This window comes from Micropterus dolomieu, linkage group LG19 (genome assembly GCF_021292245.1).
Source record: "Micropterus dolomieu isolate WLL.071019.BEF.003 ecotype Adirondacks linkage group LG19, ASM2129224v1, whole genome shotgun sequence".
Lineage (NCBI taxonomy): Eukaryota > Metazoa > Chordata > Actinopteri > Centrarchiformes > Centrarchidae > Micropterus > Micropterus dolomieu.
The window spans coordinates 6,130,238-6,146,348 of NC_060168.1; the positions used below are offsets into that span (position 1 = coordinate 6,130,238).

The 16,111-nt window shown below is 41.9% G+C and overlaps 1 protein-coding gene across 5 annotated transcripts in view; it reads right to left on the reverse strand.

Moving 5' to 3' along the window:
* Positions 1-774: 774 nt before the first annotated feature.
* Positions 775-16,111, reverse strand: part of uvssa (UV-stimulated scaffold protein A) — an 82,896-nt gene continuing 67,559 nt past the window's right edge. For 4 of the 5 annotated variants that reach the window (XM_046030851.1, XM_046030850.1, XM_046030848.1 and 1 more), the window contains 4 exons: positions 12,521-12,637; positions 10,800-10,983; positions 10,617-10,728; positions 775-1,004 (listed from right to left, as the gene is read on the reverse strand). In XM_046030851.1, the coding sequence (XP_045886807.1) occupies positions 790-1,004; positions 10,617-10,728; positions 10,800-10,983; positions 12,521-12,637 (628 nt within the window). In that variant the 3' untranslated portion in view covers positions 775-789. The remainder of the gene's footprint in view (positions 1,005-10,616; positions 10,729-10,799; positions 10,984-12,520; positions 12,638-16,111) is intronic. The other variant, XM_046030852.1, reaches the window with a different exon arrangement.

Here is a 16,111-nt window from a genome sequence, read left to right on the forward strand (position 1 = left end):
AGATGCTCAATAGGGTTTAGGTCTGGAGACATGCTTGGCCAGTCCATCACCTTTACCCTCAGCTTCTCTAGCAAGGCAGTGGTCGTCTTGGAGGTGTTTGGGGTCGTTATCATGTTGGAATACTGCCCTGCGGCCCAGTCTCCAAAGGGACGGGATCATGCTCTGCTTCATTATGTCACAGTACATGTTGAACTGCAGCTCCCCAGTGCCGGCAGCACTCATGCAGCCCCAGACCAGGACACTCCCACCACCATGCTTGACTGTAGGCAAGACACACTTGTCTTTGTACTCCTCACCTGGTTGCTGCCACACACGCTTGACACCATCTGAACCAAATAAGTTCAGATGGTGTGTCCGTCTCCCCCCCCCCCCCCCCCCCCCCCCAATGCAGACTTGCAGCACTCATACTTCTATTTCCCAAAGACAACCTCTGGATATGACGCTGAGCACGTGCACTCAACTTGACACCATGGAGGGAAAATGGCTGTGTGATGTGTTATTTTTAGGGGACAGCAAATTTACAAGCTGTACACGCACTACTTTACAATGTAGCAAAGTGTCATTTCTTCAGTGTTGTCACATGAAAACATAGAATCAAATATTTACAAATATGTGAGGAGTGTACTCACTTTTGTGAGATACTGTATACACACATACACTATGTATAAACACATAAGTATACATATATGCAAGTCGCCTAACTTTGTGGAAGTGCAATACAAAATAGCAGCAGTGCCCCTTTAGGTGGTGCATGTTCTCAGTTAGTAGACACTACATTGGTGTGAGCTTTCAGAGAAGGCTGTTCCTGCCCGAACAGGAAATGACGTACTTGTTGAAGACTTTTTTCTCCAGCCTATAGCGGGAAGTGTTGGTGCTCTGCTTCAGATCACTGAGGTTGGGGTATTTCTTCTTTTTCCCTTTCCCTTTTTTACCAACCCTGTCAGAACCCAGGTTTTCTCCTGTTGCCACCTCGATGTCTCGCATCAGCTCTGCATCACGCCAGTCTACAACAGAAAGAAAACAAATCATTATAAGGTGAAGAAGACAATCCCTCCAGGCTGATGTTTTCCATAACACATTTCATCTATTGGTCTTGGTAAATGGCACAAGAACATAATATAAATGTTGCTGTACTCAATGTTGGGAAGCTTGGTCACACTTCTAAGACTCACTGCCTACCTTTGTTATTTTACCCAGCCCAGCATGTCATAGTTTCAGCAGGTGCTACAGTACTGCATACATTTGGCCAGCTGTGCTTTTTAAAGCATTCTGAAGCATCTGATCCAGCAGAGCTGTGCTGGATGTGTGACATCAATCACCGTTTGCATCTTATGGCTAATGCTCATTTTTGGCTAGCTGTAACATCCAGGAAAAATTACCAAAATTATTTATGGAAAAAATTCATCTTCAGTTCAGTAAAAATTTGTAAGAAACTGCAACATAACAGCAAGTTTTGCATGCCCATATTTACATTTACATAGTAATGTAAAATTACTTTGGACTTGATTTTAGTAGCAGGATTCATCTGCTGTCAGCCATGCAGAGTTTCCCAACAGGAATATTACTGCATTAATGTTATTCAGCGCTCATCACATCAAAGATAACAGCGAAAATAAGAGTGGAAGATTTTATTTTAATTGACTAAACCTTGGACAGTGACTTAACACTCAAGTAAGGTTGGACCAATAGATAATGCCATTGTCCATCGTCGATGGCTGACAGACATCACAACGTTGAGCCGGCATTGTGATTGTAAACACGCAATATTTGTATGTAATTAAGCCCTTTCATTTTCAAACAGCTACTCTCTCTGGCTGCCACAATTACAGACTGAAACGTCAACCAAATCTCATGTTAATGAAAAGTGTAATGGAGTAATTCCAGCTGATAACATAAATGAGCTCACACTGCACACTTTCACAGAGCACAAGAAGTAAACAGTGTGTCGCACAGGCTCATTTTGATCCAATTCTGGTGTTAATGAAAAGTGTAACGTCATAATTCTGGGTGATAAAGTAAAAGTGGCTGTAATGCAGAGTAATGAAGGTCTAAACGAACAGACACTTGTAATTAATGACGTACTGCGGTGGAATTAGAGATAAAGCTGCAGTAATGCAAAGTAATTACACTGTGATTGTGACGGGATTGAAGTCAGGCTCTCCACTCTGTCAAAACACTGACCTCAGCTCAGTGTGTGTGTGTGGGGTTATTAATCAGCCGGTCTGACCCTGGGTCTGACTGGACCTTCATCTATCCCTCATTACACACACACACACACGCACACACACACACACACACACACACACACACAGGCAGAAGAGCAGTAATTGAAAAGCAGCTGGTGTATTTAGGAGAATCATTACTGCTAAAAGAGGAGCAGCTGCATTTACACTGGCTGCTTCGGGTGTGTTTGCTCTGTTACTTTATTGTTGTGTTTGAGAAAGAAAGGAAGAAAAAATAAAGAAAAATTATAAAAATAAGAGACCAAAAAAAAAAAGAAATAAAGACAAAGGAAATCAAAAAAAGGAAAGGAGGAAAAAGAAAGAAGAGAAGTGGCTTGTGATGGTTATGAGTGCTGCAGCAGGGCTCTTATTTCTGTCAACACCTCTCAGCCCGCCCAGCTGGGGTCTTTGTGTGTGTCAGGGCAGGGGCCAGGCGGGGCCAGACCCCACACACACACCACCTCTCTCACCACGCACCACCAAGCACAAAGACCCTATGTGTGTGTGTATGTCTGGTATAACTGTCTGTGTGTGAAGGTCTGATTCACAATCATCCCACATACAGCGGAGCCTTTAAAACACTAGTTAAGGTTAAATACAAGTCAAAATAAATAACAACAGAAGAGCAAATATGGAGTCCAGTACCCTGCGATTATAGGGGTCCGTGGGGGGATTTTCACCCTCAAAGACTCTCTTCGTCCATTTGATAGCTTTAGCACTACAGACGAAGAATATTATTTTATATTACAAGAGAAGAAGTTAAGATACCGTGGCAGCATTTGTCAGAGGTACTGATGATAGACAGCAGGACAGTGGCCTGGACTGTCACAACAGGACATTTCCCCTAGTGGTGATGTTCTACAGCCGTGTACATCATTTTCACAGGATGAAAACGAGTACATTACTTACTGGTAATATACTACATGACCTCCATGTTTCTACACTGCAGTACAACAACTGGGTTTCAGCATCTGATATCCCTTCAAACTAATGGGTGTACTACACAAACTGGACTTCCTGGACCAAAGCTCAGTAGCTCACTGTTACTTGAAGTAACATGGTCACCAATGCAACCCCATGTAGTGTGTTGTGTTGTTTTAATGTTTTCACCATCGGCCTCCCTAAAGTAAAGAATGTGTAGTTATCTGGCCAGGCACTAACTGAGCACTGAAATGCCACTGGGAACGGGAAAGTGTCACCATCACTTAATAAAGTCTGTGCAACTTAAAAAACACACATACGCTTTATTAAAAATGAGGTCCAACACGCAGATCAGAAAAAAGCCAGTAACCAATCACACCTGATTTACTAGCCAACACAAGGCACTGCAGGTGATGTCATCTCTGTAATTATCAGAGGATAAAGACTTCCCCTCACATCTTCAGTTACTGTTTGCTGCTGTTAGCTTTCAGCTGTGTCTGCAGGAGGGTGTAGACAGGTCACCACCTGCGTCTTTTCATCTGTCATTGAGGAGCTTCATGCTGTCCCTCAGCTGCACTACTGACTCTAGCAGGAGTAAGATGACCAGACAGAGTCGCTAGTGTAGCAACACAGACAAGATCCCTCACCAGCTTCCACCCAACAACGACTTTTAAGGGGGTCAGACCAAAAGCAAATTTTCGCCGTCTGTAGCTCAGTGCAGTTAAATCAGCGATCAGACGACCCTCTGTATTAATATTCAGATCATCATACAATTCCACTTGAAAGAAATCATCGCTTATAAAGTATTACACATGTATATGTTGAGGTAGAGCGAACAAAAACCTTTTGTTGATAACCTTTGCAAATAGCTAATAAATTCAAGTGTACTTTAGCCAATCAAATGCTTCAGCCCACCTCCTGACCTCCACTGACTGGTCACATCAGTGAAGGTCTTCTTGATGAGACCGTTGTTATTGAAGTGGGCGAGGAGAAAACAAAGTGAACGCCATTCCATTCCAGTCAACACTGAGGCTGATGCCTTTTTCCAAGCTGATGTGCCGATTAATGGCACTGCTCAGGTTTTTTGAGTTCTAAGATCCTAGACTTTTAGATTTTGGAGATCCCAGAGAAGACCTTTCTAGTACTGGATGGTGAGCCTAGTCTACTAAAGATACAGAACCCGTTGCCAGCAGTAAGACGGCTGAGAGTTAATGAACACCTACATCATTCGCGGCAGGACTGAACTGTACAAACACACACACAAACAACAACAGACAACATACACTCACCAGCCACTTTATTAGGTACACCTGTTCAATTGCATGTTAACACAAATAGCTCATCACATGGCAGCAACTCAAGACGTGGTCAAGATAACTTGTTGAAGTTCAAACCAAGCATCAGAATGGGGAAGAAAGGGGATTTAAATGACTTTGAACATGTCATGGTTGTTGGTGCCAGACATGCTGGTCTGAGTATTTCAGAAACTGCTGATCTACTGGGATTTTCACGCACAACCATCTCTAGGGTTTACAAAGAATGGTCCGAGAAAGAGAAAAGATCCAGTGAGCGGCAGCTGTGTGGACAAAAATGTCTTGTTGATGTCAGAGGAGAATGGTTGGAGATGACAGAAAAGCAACAGTAACCCAAATAACCAATCGTTACAACTAAGGTGTGCAGAATACCATCTCTGAACACACAACACGTCGAAGCAGATGGGCTACAGCAGCAGAAGACCACACCGGGTGCCACTCCTGTCAGCTAAGAACAGGAAACTGAGACTACAGTTCAAACAGGCTCAGCAAAATTGGACAACAGAAGATTGAAAAAATGTTGCCTGGTCTGATGAGTCTCGATTTCAGCTGCGACATTCAGATGGTAGGGTCAGAATTTGGCCTAAACAACATGAAAGCATGGATCCATCCTGCCTTGTATCAACGGTTCAGGATGGTGGTGGTGGTGTAATGGTGTGGGGGATGTTTTCTTTCTGCTCTTTCAAAGCTCAAATAATCTCATACTGGTTTCTTGAACATGTCAATGAGTTAATTGTACTCCAGAGGCCTCCACAGTCACCTGATCTCAATCTAATAGAGCACCTTTGGGATGTGGTGGAACAGGAGATTTGTATCGTGGATGTGCAGCTGACAAATCTGCAGCAACTGCGTGATGCTATCATGTCAATATGGACCAAAGTCTCTGAGAAATGTTTCCAACACCTACTTGAAAGTATGCCATAAAGAATAAAGGCAGTTCTAAAGGAAAAGGGGGTCCAACCCCATACTGGCAAGGTGTACAAGATAAAGTGGCCAGTGAGTGTATACCTTCATACCAGTCCCTTTGAATAAATTACCCGGTTTACTGTTCAATTCATGCAGTCAAAACCTATAGCCATGTCCGGTGTTTCTGTTTCACTGTGGTCACCCATCCTCTTGGTGCCTGTTGTCCCAAAATTTTGTTTCAAACAATTTCACCTTAATTATTCATTTCTCACACTGTATTTAGTGCCAACACATAATGGTTACACATTACTTTCGCAAATACTGTAGCTGGAGTGGCAGCTAACACTAGTGCTAACTTCATTCATATTAAAGTACGGATAGCTGGAATCAAGAAACAGATACATATTTTCAGAACGTACCATGTAGTCCTGTTGTTTCCCCTCACCTTTGGCCTTTTGTCTGTACAGTAAAGACGTTGAATTGTTCCAGGGGCTCACAGATGGCAACAATGTTTGTCCATTTCTGATTCTCTGTGAAGTCATAAGAATCTCAAGGCTGATAGGCTTTCATGACACATCGTCACGCAGACTTTAAAACACTATGAAGTTTACAAAGCAAAACTGCAGATCTTTAACAGGGCCAGCTACAGACATGTTTGCTCCACGTGTGCCACTGTGAGAACTGGTCTCAGCTGACCTTTAAGCCTCGTGCAGACTACACAACTTTCAGCATCGGCCAATGGCTGTGCTGTTCACAATACACAACTTGCCATCTTGTGATGGGAGTCTTGAAGTGGTTGTGGCGTTCACACTATGTGACTGCTTGGTGACAGGGGGTCACACACTACACGAGCTGACAGCGGCTGTGTCACCTGACGCTTGTCTCCAAACCACGTTTTGTCAAGAAAACACACGTGAAATGTGAAACAGGAAAGGATGCAAACCTACACATGAAACAGCTGTTGTTTGTTATTATAAAGATACCAATTATAAAGACAAAAATTATGGGTGAAAGAATGGATCAGCACACGCAGGTAGCAGGGATCGTCTGAGCTACAGAGAGAGCTGCAGGGGAGTAAAAAGTGGTTTGCGGTGAAAAAGTAGCTGGATGGCTGGATGTGGACGTCGAGTCGGCCGACTCCTCCATATACTTGGCATGGTAGATATCTGGCAGACGTCGGCGATATGTCAGAAATGTGTTGGGGAGCCGTTTTGATGCGTCGTGGTGTAGTTCACACATAACGACTGGCAACACCTGATCGACCGCTGATTTACCCCTGATCACAGCCTGATGGTCGCGGAGCTCACCGAGTGGCAAATCGGGCTAAAAATCGTGTAGTGTGAACTAGGCTTTACTGTCCCTCATTGCCTGTTTACCCTCACTGTATATATGTGTATGTGTGTGTTTGTGTTTGACTGTGTGACTGAATAGGCAGAAGGAGCTGAGGACAATGGTCCGTTCAGGCCACTGTCCCCCCTACTGTGAGATTGATGGTGTGTGTGTGTGTGTGTGTGTGTGTGTGTGTGTGTGTGTGTGTCTCTAAGTGTGAGATTGACTCGTGGATCGATAGTGTAGTTGGTAACAAAAGATGCTATTTCACAACTCACTGGACTGCATGCCATGGCCACACACACAAACACACACACACAAAGCTGGTGGTTAACAAGACACTGAGGCAGCTGGTGGACATCCTGCAGACACATACACTCTCAGACAATGGTAATGTACTGACCTGGTCTGTTGTTTTCCTGCACAAACTGTTTACTGTTGTTTCTCTCCATTCTGCTCAGTGACTGGGCATCATCATTAAACCACGGTCACTCTTCACCCATTTACATCAACATGATTTCTGAGGAAAACTGAGCTAGTAACAGTTACAGGCTTTTAATGATCATTGTACCCTGCTGTTGGACAAAGTGGCGCCTCTTAAAACTAGAGAAATTCTGCATCTTAAAGAGCTCTTAATAGACTTAAACGAAATGATCAAGGATGCTAGATCCTCTGCCTGTAAAAACATCCTAAAGCTCTGTTTGAGACTATTAACAACATTGTTTCTCCTGCTGCATGTATGTTGACTGCAACCACTTTTTGTCTCACTTTGTGGACAAGGTTAGGGTTGTCAGGGCAGGCATTGTTCCATCAGCAAACCCCCATATAGTTAAACATCACAGACTTTCAATACTGGACTCATTCTGCCCCATTACCCTGAATGACATCATGAAGTTAGTGGGCATGATGAATCCTTCCGAAAGCCCTGTTGATATTTTACCCACATCTACTTGGCCCATGTTTGTTTTCAATTTTAAACTTATCTCTTCAGCTGGACCAGCTGTTTTAAGCATGCTGTTGTTCAGCCAATCTTGAAAAAGAACAATCTTGATGCAGCTTCATTTAGAAACTATAGGCCTATTTCTAAACTGCCTTTTCTTTCGAAAATTCTAGAAAAGGTTGCTGCGACCCAGCTAAATAATGTTTTGGATTCCCATAATATCTTTGATAAGTTTCAGTCTGGTTTTCGTAAAAACCATTCTACTGAGACTGCCCTCCTTAGGGTCTCAAATGATATTTTGATGGCTGCTGATGGGGGTAAATGTTCTGTGCTGGTCCTCTTAGATATCAGTGCAGCGTTTGATACTGTTGATCACTGCACTCTGATTGATGGACTGAAAACAACTGTGGGCATTACTGGATCAGCTCTGGACTGGTTTTCCTCCTAACTTTCCGACAGGAGTCCACAGGAACATATATGTCAGACTCTGCCCCTTTGTCCTGTGGTGGGCCCCAAGGTTCTGTGCTCGGCCCCCTGCTGTTCAGTCTGTATATGCTTCCTCTTGGAAAGATTATTGGTAGTTTTGAAGAAATATCTCATCATTGTTATGCTGATGACATCCAATTATATTTATCTTTTAGCCCTGATAGGCTAGACAAACTGTCCGCGTTGCACAATTGCTTAGCCTCCACTGACAAAACTGAGGTGCTGATTTTTGCCCCAGAAAACATTACTCGTAAGATCATGCAGGCCACTGGGACTCTATCATCCTCTGACGTTAATGTTGTGCGAAATCAGTCATTTTTGACAAATCTATGTGTTTTCTGAAGAAGAGATGGAGATGTTTGTTCATGCTTTTATTTCTTCTTCTGGATTATTGCAATGTACTGTACACTTGTTTAAACAAATCCTCCATGGACAAACTGTAAGTTGTACAGAATGCAGCTGCAAGACTTTTGTCAGACCAATAGGAGTTCACACATTACACCTGTGCTTAAGGCTCTTCATTGGCTTCCAATTGGTTTTAAAGTGCATTTTAAATTTTAACCATTACTTACAGAGCCTTGCATGGTCAAGCTCCCTCTTACATCCAGAATCTATTGCACATACACACTTCTGGTCGCTCTCTGAGGTCCTCAGGCCAAGACCTTTTAACTGTTCCCAGAACTCGTTTTAAAACAAGAGGTAATCGGGTTTTCTGTGTGGTGGCTCTGGAACTCTCTCCCTTTGGCCTTGAGAGCCTTGGACTCTGGAAACTTTTAGAAAACACCTTAAGACACATCTTTTTAGACAAGCATTTCACTAGCCATATGGTTTTGTATTTTATGTGTTGTTGTTTTTATTTGTTTTATTTTATTGTTTTTTATTGTGAAAATTCAACCACATGTCTTCCTCAGGTTGTTCACTGAGCAACAGAAAAAGCTAGTAAGTGGACAGTAGTACAAGTCCACTTACTAGTTACAGGGATTTTGTTTCCAAGCTACTGCTTCCAAGGTCAAAAATGAACTTATTATTTTGTTGGTGTAATAATAATGAGCTGCCTTGATAGGAGTTTTGACCAAATCTGAAGTGTAACAACAACAACCATTTGCATTCTGTTCAGTTAACACCTGCATGTCTAGGGGATTTTTCCCTGCTAACATATTTGCTGTAGCATGCTGCACGTCTTCACTTCCTTCCTTTCTGGTAGAAGTGAATCAGATCATGTCTGAAACTGCAGGGTTTTCGTGTGGGTACCTCAGGGTTCTGTCTTTGGACCTATTCTGTTTCTTTTGTATATATTTCCTCTTGGACAGATAATTAGTCAATTCAGCAACATATCTTACCATCAGTATGTGGATGATATTCAACTGTACTGCTCGTTTAAGGAAACTGAGTTCCATAAATTGTTTTCTTTCAAACAGTGGTTATGTGACTTCTTGCTTCTGAAATTAGACAAAACGGAAACACTGATTATCGCCTCTAAAAGTAGCATCCCTCAGATAAAGCAGCATATTGGTGACTTAGGCTTGTCAGTCCAGCCGAGCCTCAGGAGCTTAGGTGTTGTTTTTGTTTCAGCGACGCCCTTGGAATACCACTCTAAACAATTAGTCAGAAACTGTTTCTTCCAACTGAGGAATATTTCCACATTAAGAACACTGGTGTCAAAGGGTGAGTTGGAGATGATCATTCATGCTTTTATTTCCTCTCGTTTAGATAACTGTAACAGTCTTTTTTACTTGTTTGAGCAAGAAGGAGCTTTACCGTCTCCAGGCTGTTCAGAACTCAATCATTCCAAGCAGTGGCACCTAGGCTGTGGAATGCATCGCCTACCTTTCTACATTGTGTGAATTCTGTCGATTCTTTTAAAAAGTAATTGAAGACTCTCCTATTCAAGCTTTTAGTTACACAAGGGTTTTTATGGTTGTTTGTTCTATGTTTTCCATTTGTTTTTAAATTTTCTTATGCACTGTATTTTACTTTGTTGTATTTTATCACATTTTATTGTGAAGCACTTTCAATTTTTATCTGTGAAAGATGCTATACAAATAAACTTTACTTACTTACACTTCACTGTTCACACTGGCCACCACAGACACACCCCGCATCTACAGATGCAGCTCTTACTGTTTCTTTGCTGCTTTTAGAGGACACAAGACCTTTCTAAAGCATTCATGCTGAAACATGGGCGGCTGTGGCTCAGGAGCTAGAGCGGGTTGGCCGGCGGATCAATCCTTGGCTCCCCCTGGTTGCGTGTCGAAGTGTCCTTGGGCAAGATACTGAACCCTGATTTGCCCCTGGCGGCTGTTCCGCCAGTGTATGAATGTTAGTTTCCGTTTGAGCACTTAGGCTCAGTGTATCAATGGTGAATGCAGACGTAGTGTAAAAGTGCTTTGAGTGGTCGAAAAGACTAGAAAGACAAATTTACATTTACAAACATTTTGGAGAGTTCAGGGATGGTCAGTGTGTGTGTGTGTGAGTGTGTATATGTGGATCACTCCTCACCTGGATGCTCCTCCCTCTTCCTCCTCTCCTCCTGCTCCTCCCTCAATCGGTCCTCCTGTTTGCAGGGTCGACCCTCCTGGTCTCGAGGAATGATCTGGCCGTGGAAAGGACACTGAAGGGCACAAAGTCACAGCTCAAACACACACACCAACAGCATGGGAAACACAAAGAGACAAGTTTTACCTTGTGGCGGTCCTGTCTCTGACACAGCTTTCCATTGCCCAGTGGAGCTCTGCAATAATGGCTCACAGGAGTGAAACTCCCAGGGAAGGAGATGTATCTGCTCCTGCTCTCTGCCAGCAGCTCCTTGTTCTCTACCTCCTCCTCCATCTCAGCGTGAACCCAGAACTGATGCTGAGAAGCTGACCTGCACAATCAAAACACATGGGACCACAAGTTAAACACACCATCAGAAACCCACATCTGAGACCTTTAAGACTAGAGCCCGACCGATATCGGACTTTTAAATCCGATGCCAATTTCGATATTTGAGGATTTTAAAATCCGATATGCTGATATATCGGCCGATATTCTTTTTCCCCCTTATTTTAAGAAACGCATAACATAAACAAAGATTATCCCCAATAGTTGATGTTGATATGGTGAGAACTCACCAAGATAGTATGGCATAATGCAGTATTAAAAAAAAAAAAAATTAGTTATAAATATAAATAAATACTTTGAACAAAAGTACAACAAAATATGTTTTGATAAATAAGAGTCAAATGTATAAACCTACAGAAAACATTTTACAAATATCTGATTTGTTATAAATTATTGAGTGCTGTTAATAATGAACATTTATTTAAATAGTGAATGTATTGTGGAGGCCAGCAAAACAGAAACTATAAGAAATACCAATATACTACTACTTCTACTACCACCATTACTACCATTACTATTACTACTACTACTAACAATAATAATAATACCATATATATCAAATCTCATGTCACTGCTTTAATATTAATGGTACACAGGGCTCTCCTGAATAGGCAAAAATGTATTTATATATACAGTATATATATATATACACATATTTTTTTTTGTCATAATAGTTATTACCTTACATATAATGGGCCCCAATTACTACTTTCTACTATGTAGCATATTCACATCTAGTTTATCCCTTTAACAGCAATGTTAATTCTAGCCAAAGCTACGAGAAACCATTTTCTAACCACCATGTGGCTCTAAAACATGTTGTCTATCATGTGACAGTGACCCAGAGGACCTGCAACTTTGAGATTTCACACTAACGTCGCACATTGAAAAGAGCAGTGACGTGACAAATGACTAACTCACTGGGAACACTGAGTGTGAGAGCTACCAGGAGCTACTCTCTGTGGCTCTGGTAGACTGCGGTCAGCTGATGTTTTATTGTTTGGTGCTGCAATAAAGTTAACAGAGGAGCTGCAGCGCACCCTCTGGTGGGCACTCTTTACGACGCTCATGACATGAGGGAAGGATCCAACTCGGTTTCTGTTTTTTAATAGTCATATATCGGCTGTTATAAACACTGATGCAGATATATCTGCAAGTAGTTTATATCGGCCGATAATATCTGCAAAATGATAAATTGATTGGGCTCTATTTGAGACAGATTCATTGCTGTCTGGAACTGAATGTAAAAGGGAATTCATGAAAGATAAGAAAACATCGAAAACAACATATTTCTGATGAAACACCCACTGGACAGCAACATGTTAAAAAAGTACTGACTGAAAGAAGGTGAGAAAATTTTTATTTCCAGATGCTGGGTTTATTATCATATTCTATGAAAGCTCAAATTGCAAATGTAGTGGCTGTTTCTGGGACTGTGATTGCAGAGATTACATTTCTTCCACATGACTGAAATGTCCATCAGTGATGAATTGTGTGTGCGTGTGTGTCTGGTGAGTTACTTGAAGATCTTGCCAGCGTTAGGCTGCTCCTGGCCCCAGTAGTACAGATCCAAACCAAACGGAACCACAGGAGCCCCAACAGCCTTCTGGTCTGAATTAGGACCTGAGGAGCTGCTGCTGCAGGAAAGACATGTGGAAGGAGAGGTAAACTAGTCTCATGCACAGACAAATTCAACTTAGGGTTTCGGGTCAACTCTCACATTGTCCAGAAACTATTTAATATACAAATCTGAAAGAAAGAGGATGGTCAGAGGACCTGGACTGCACTTGTTTGTGTGTTTGTCCCTTTTAGTAGTAACATAAAGACAGTTTTTAATAGCTTGAACTAAATGTAGAAATTAACCCCTGTCATTTCTAAGAGATAGAGATACTTTATGAGGTTTTCATCTGACAGTAGCAGTGCCCTGTTTGGGCAGGAGTCAAACATCAATCTCTGGTTTCGAAGGTACTGAGACTGTTGTCATTAGTCCGGTTTTAGGGCCCTTGAGGCCCATGTCAGTGCCTGCTCTCAGAGGCCAGTGTACTTTTGGCAACATCATGGAGCAACACGGCTTATCTCTATCAATGTATTAAATGAAGCACCTCGCAACATAATTAATAGAAACCTCCAATTTCAAAGAGCAACCTCTTAGAATTAGGCTACCTGTTAACTTCATCTGTTTAACTTCACAATAAATCTATCTAATAAAGCCATACAGTTTTACCCACATGATGCTTCACATCATATGTTTGACTCGCTGGGCCCAAACTGGAAATCCAATTTTCAAAGAACTGGGATAACATTACTTTTTATTACAGCTTGTCTTCCACAGCCTTGCACATCTGCATTGAGGTGATTTATTAAAATATTACAAGGTCAGGAACAGAGGTGGTACTGGGTTGGAGTACATATAATAATATATATACTGCTACTCTATATATACTATACTGGCTATGCACAAAAGCAATTTTTACATAGTTTCTCTTCCAGGCCACATTATGGTTCATTAACACTCTTAGACTTTGGGATTAAGGGCATTAAACTGGCAAACTTGTACAGGCTTTAAATCGCACACGATACACAAAACACTATCTTCACTCCTCTTATAAGAGAAATGTTAAAGGGGCATTATGTAGTTTTCAGCGGCCACTAGTGGTGCAGTTTTAAGATTGCAACCAGGTGTGTGCTCGTGGCTCTTCCTCTGTGTTGTTGTCACTGTTGTCGAGGTGTTGTCCAGCAAACAATGTGGGCTTTGTAGATCATTGGCAGACAACTGGGGAAGACCTGGTCTGATTATTGATAGTGAAAATCCTATAGTGACGGTGTCTGCCCCCCGACCAGTGAAATTATTTAAATCAAAGGTAAACAGAAGAGGAGCTGTGCATAAAAACCTCGTAAAAATTAAAACCACAAGTGCAATAGTGCAAAAGAATAGGAGAATTAAATGTGGACTCTTAAACATCAGATCTCTCTCTTCTAAAGGTGTACTAGTAAATGAACTAACATCAGATTATGATATTGATTTATTTTGTCTTACTGAAACCTGGCTGGGTGATGGAAAATATGTTAGCCTAAATGAATCCACCTCAAAACAAAGATGGTTAGCTCCATGGTATAATACTAAAACTCACAAATTAAAGAAAATATCGCGGAAACTTGAGAGGAATTGGCGATCCACCAAAGTGGAAAATTCTCGTTTAATTTGGCAAGATAGTCTTAAAACTTATAGGAAGGCCCTCCGTAATGCCAGAGCAGCGTAATACTCGTCATTAATAGAGGAAAATAGGAACAACCCCAGGTTTCTTTTCAGCACTGTAGCCAGGCTGACAGGGAGTCACAGCTCTATTGAGTCAAGTATTCCCATAGCTCTCAGTAGTTACGACTTCATGAGCTTCTTTAATGATAAAATTCTAACTATTAAAGACAAAATTCACCAAGACCTGCCCTCAACTGGCTTATCTCTAAACTCAAGAACCTTAGAAACAGCTGTAGAACCAGATATATGTTTAGACTGTTTTGCTTCCCTCAATCTTTACCAACTAACTTCAATAATTTCTTCATCTAAACCATCAACCTGCCTCTTACACCCCATCCCGACTAGGCTGCTTAAAGAAGTTTTACCCTTAGTCGGCACTTCTTTACTAGATATGATGAATCTATCTTTATCAACAGGTTATGTACCACAGAACTTACAGTAGCTGTAATTAAACCTCTTCTGAAAAGCCTTGATCCAGATGTTTTAGCCAACTATCAAGGAAATATTCCATAAACTTTCATTGTTATGCAGATGATACTCAGATATATCTATCGATCAAGCCAGATGAAACTCATCAGTTAGCTAAATTTCAAATGTGCCTTCAGGATATTAAAACCTTGATGACCTGTAATTTTCTAATGTTAAACTCAGATAAAACTGAAGTTGTTGTTCTGGGACCCAAGCACCTCCGTGACGCATTATCTAAAGATATAGTTTCCCTTGATGGCATCGCCCTCATTAGGAACATCCGGTCTAAAAGTGATGCAGAAAAACTAGTCCATGCATTTGTTGCTTCTAGGTTGGATTACTGCAATTCCTTATTATCAGGCTGCTCGAAAAAGTCCATTAAGACTCTTCTGCTGATCCAGAATGCTGCAGCACGTGTTCTGACAGGAACCAGGAAAAGAGATCATATTTCTCCTGTTTTAGCTTCTCTGCATTGCCTTCCAGTAAAATCCAGAATAGAATTTAAAATCCTTCTTCTCACCTACAAAGCTCTTAATGGTCAGGCACCATCTTATCTTAAAGAGCTCATAGTACCTTACTACCACACCAGAGCACTGCGCTCCCAGAATGCAGGGTTACTTGTGGTTCCTAGAGTCTCCAAAAGTAGACTAGGAGCCAGAGCGTTCAGCTATCAAGCTCCTCTCCTGTGGAACCAGGTTCCAGTTTGGGTTCAGGATGCAGACACCATCTCCACATTTAAGAGTAGGCTTAAGACTTTCCTCTTTGATAAAGCTTATAGTTAGGGCTGGCTCAGGTGAGTCCTGAACCATCCCTTAGTTATGCTGCTATAGGCCTAGACTGCCGGGGGATTTCCCATGATGCACTGAGCTCCTCTCTCCTCTTCTTTCTCTCCCTCTGTATGCAACCTCATCCCATTAATGCATTTTACTAACTCGACTTCTTCCTGTTCACGTAGTCTTGTGCTTTCTCGTCCCTCTCCTCTCTCCTCCTATCACTTCCTGCAGGTGTTTCTGGCTCTGGAGCTGTGGAGTCTGGATCTGTGGTTGTGAGTCACCTGCTGCCCCCGTGTTCCTGCTCGACACCCTCTGCTACAATTATTGTTACTAGTCCTATTGTTATTATTGTTATTATAATCATTAACATTACAATTATTATCATTAACACTACTATAAATATCTGTACCATTTTTCATTCAGTCTATAGCAACATCACCTTTACTGTCTGTACCTCTGTGTGTATATTGTGTAGGCTGCCTCCCTCCCCTCTCTCTCTCTCTCTCTCTCTCTCCTTCACCCCAACCGGTCGAGGCAGATGGCCGCCCACCCTGAGCCATGGTTCTGCTCGAGGTTTCTGCCTCTTAAAAGGAAGTTTTTCCTTGCCTCTGTCG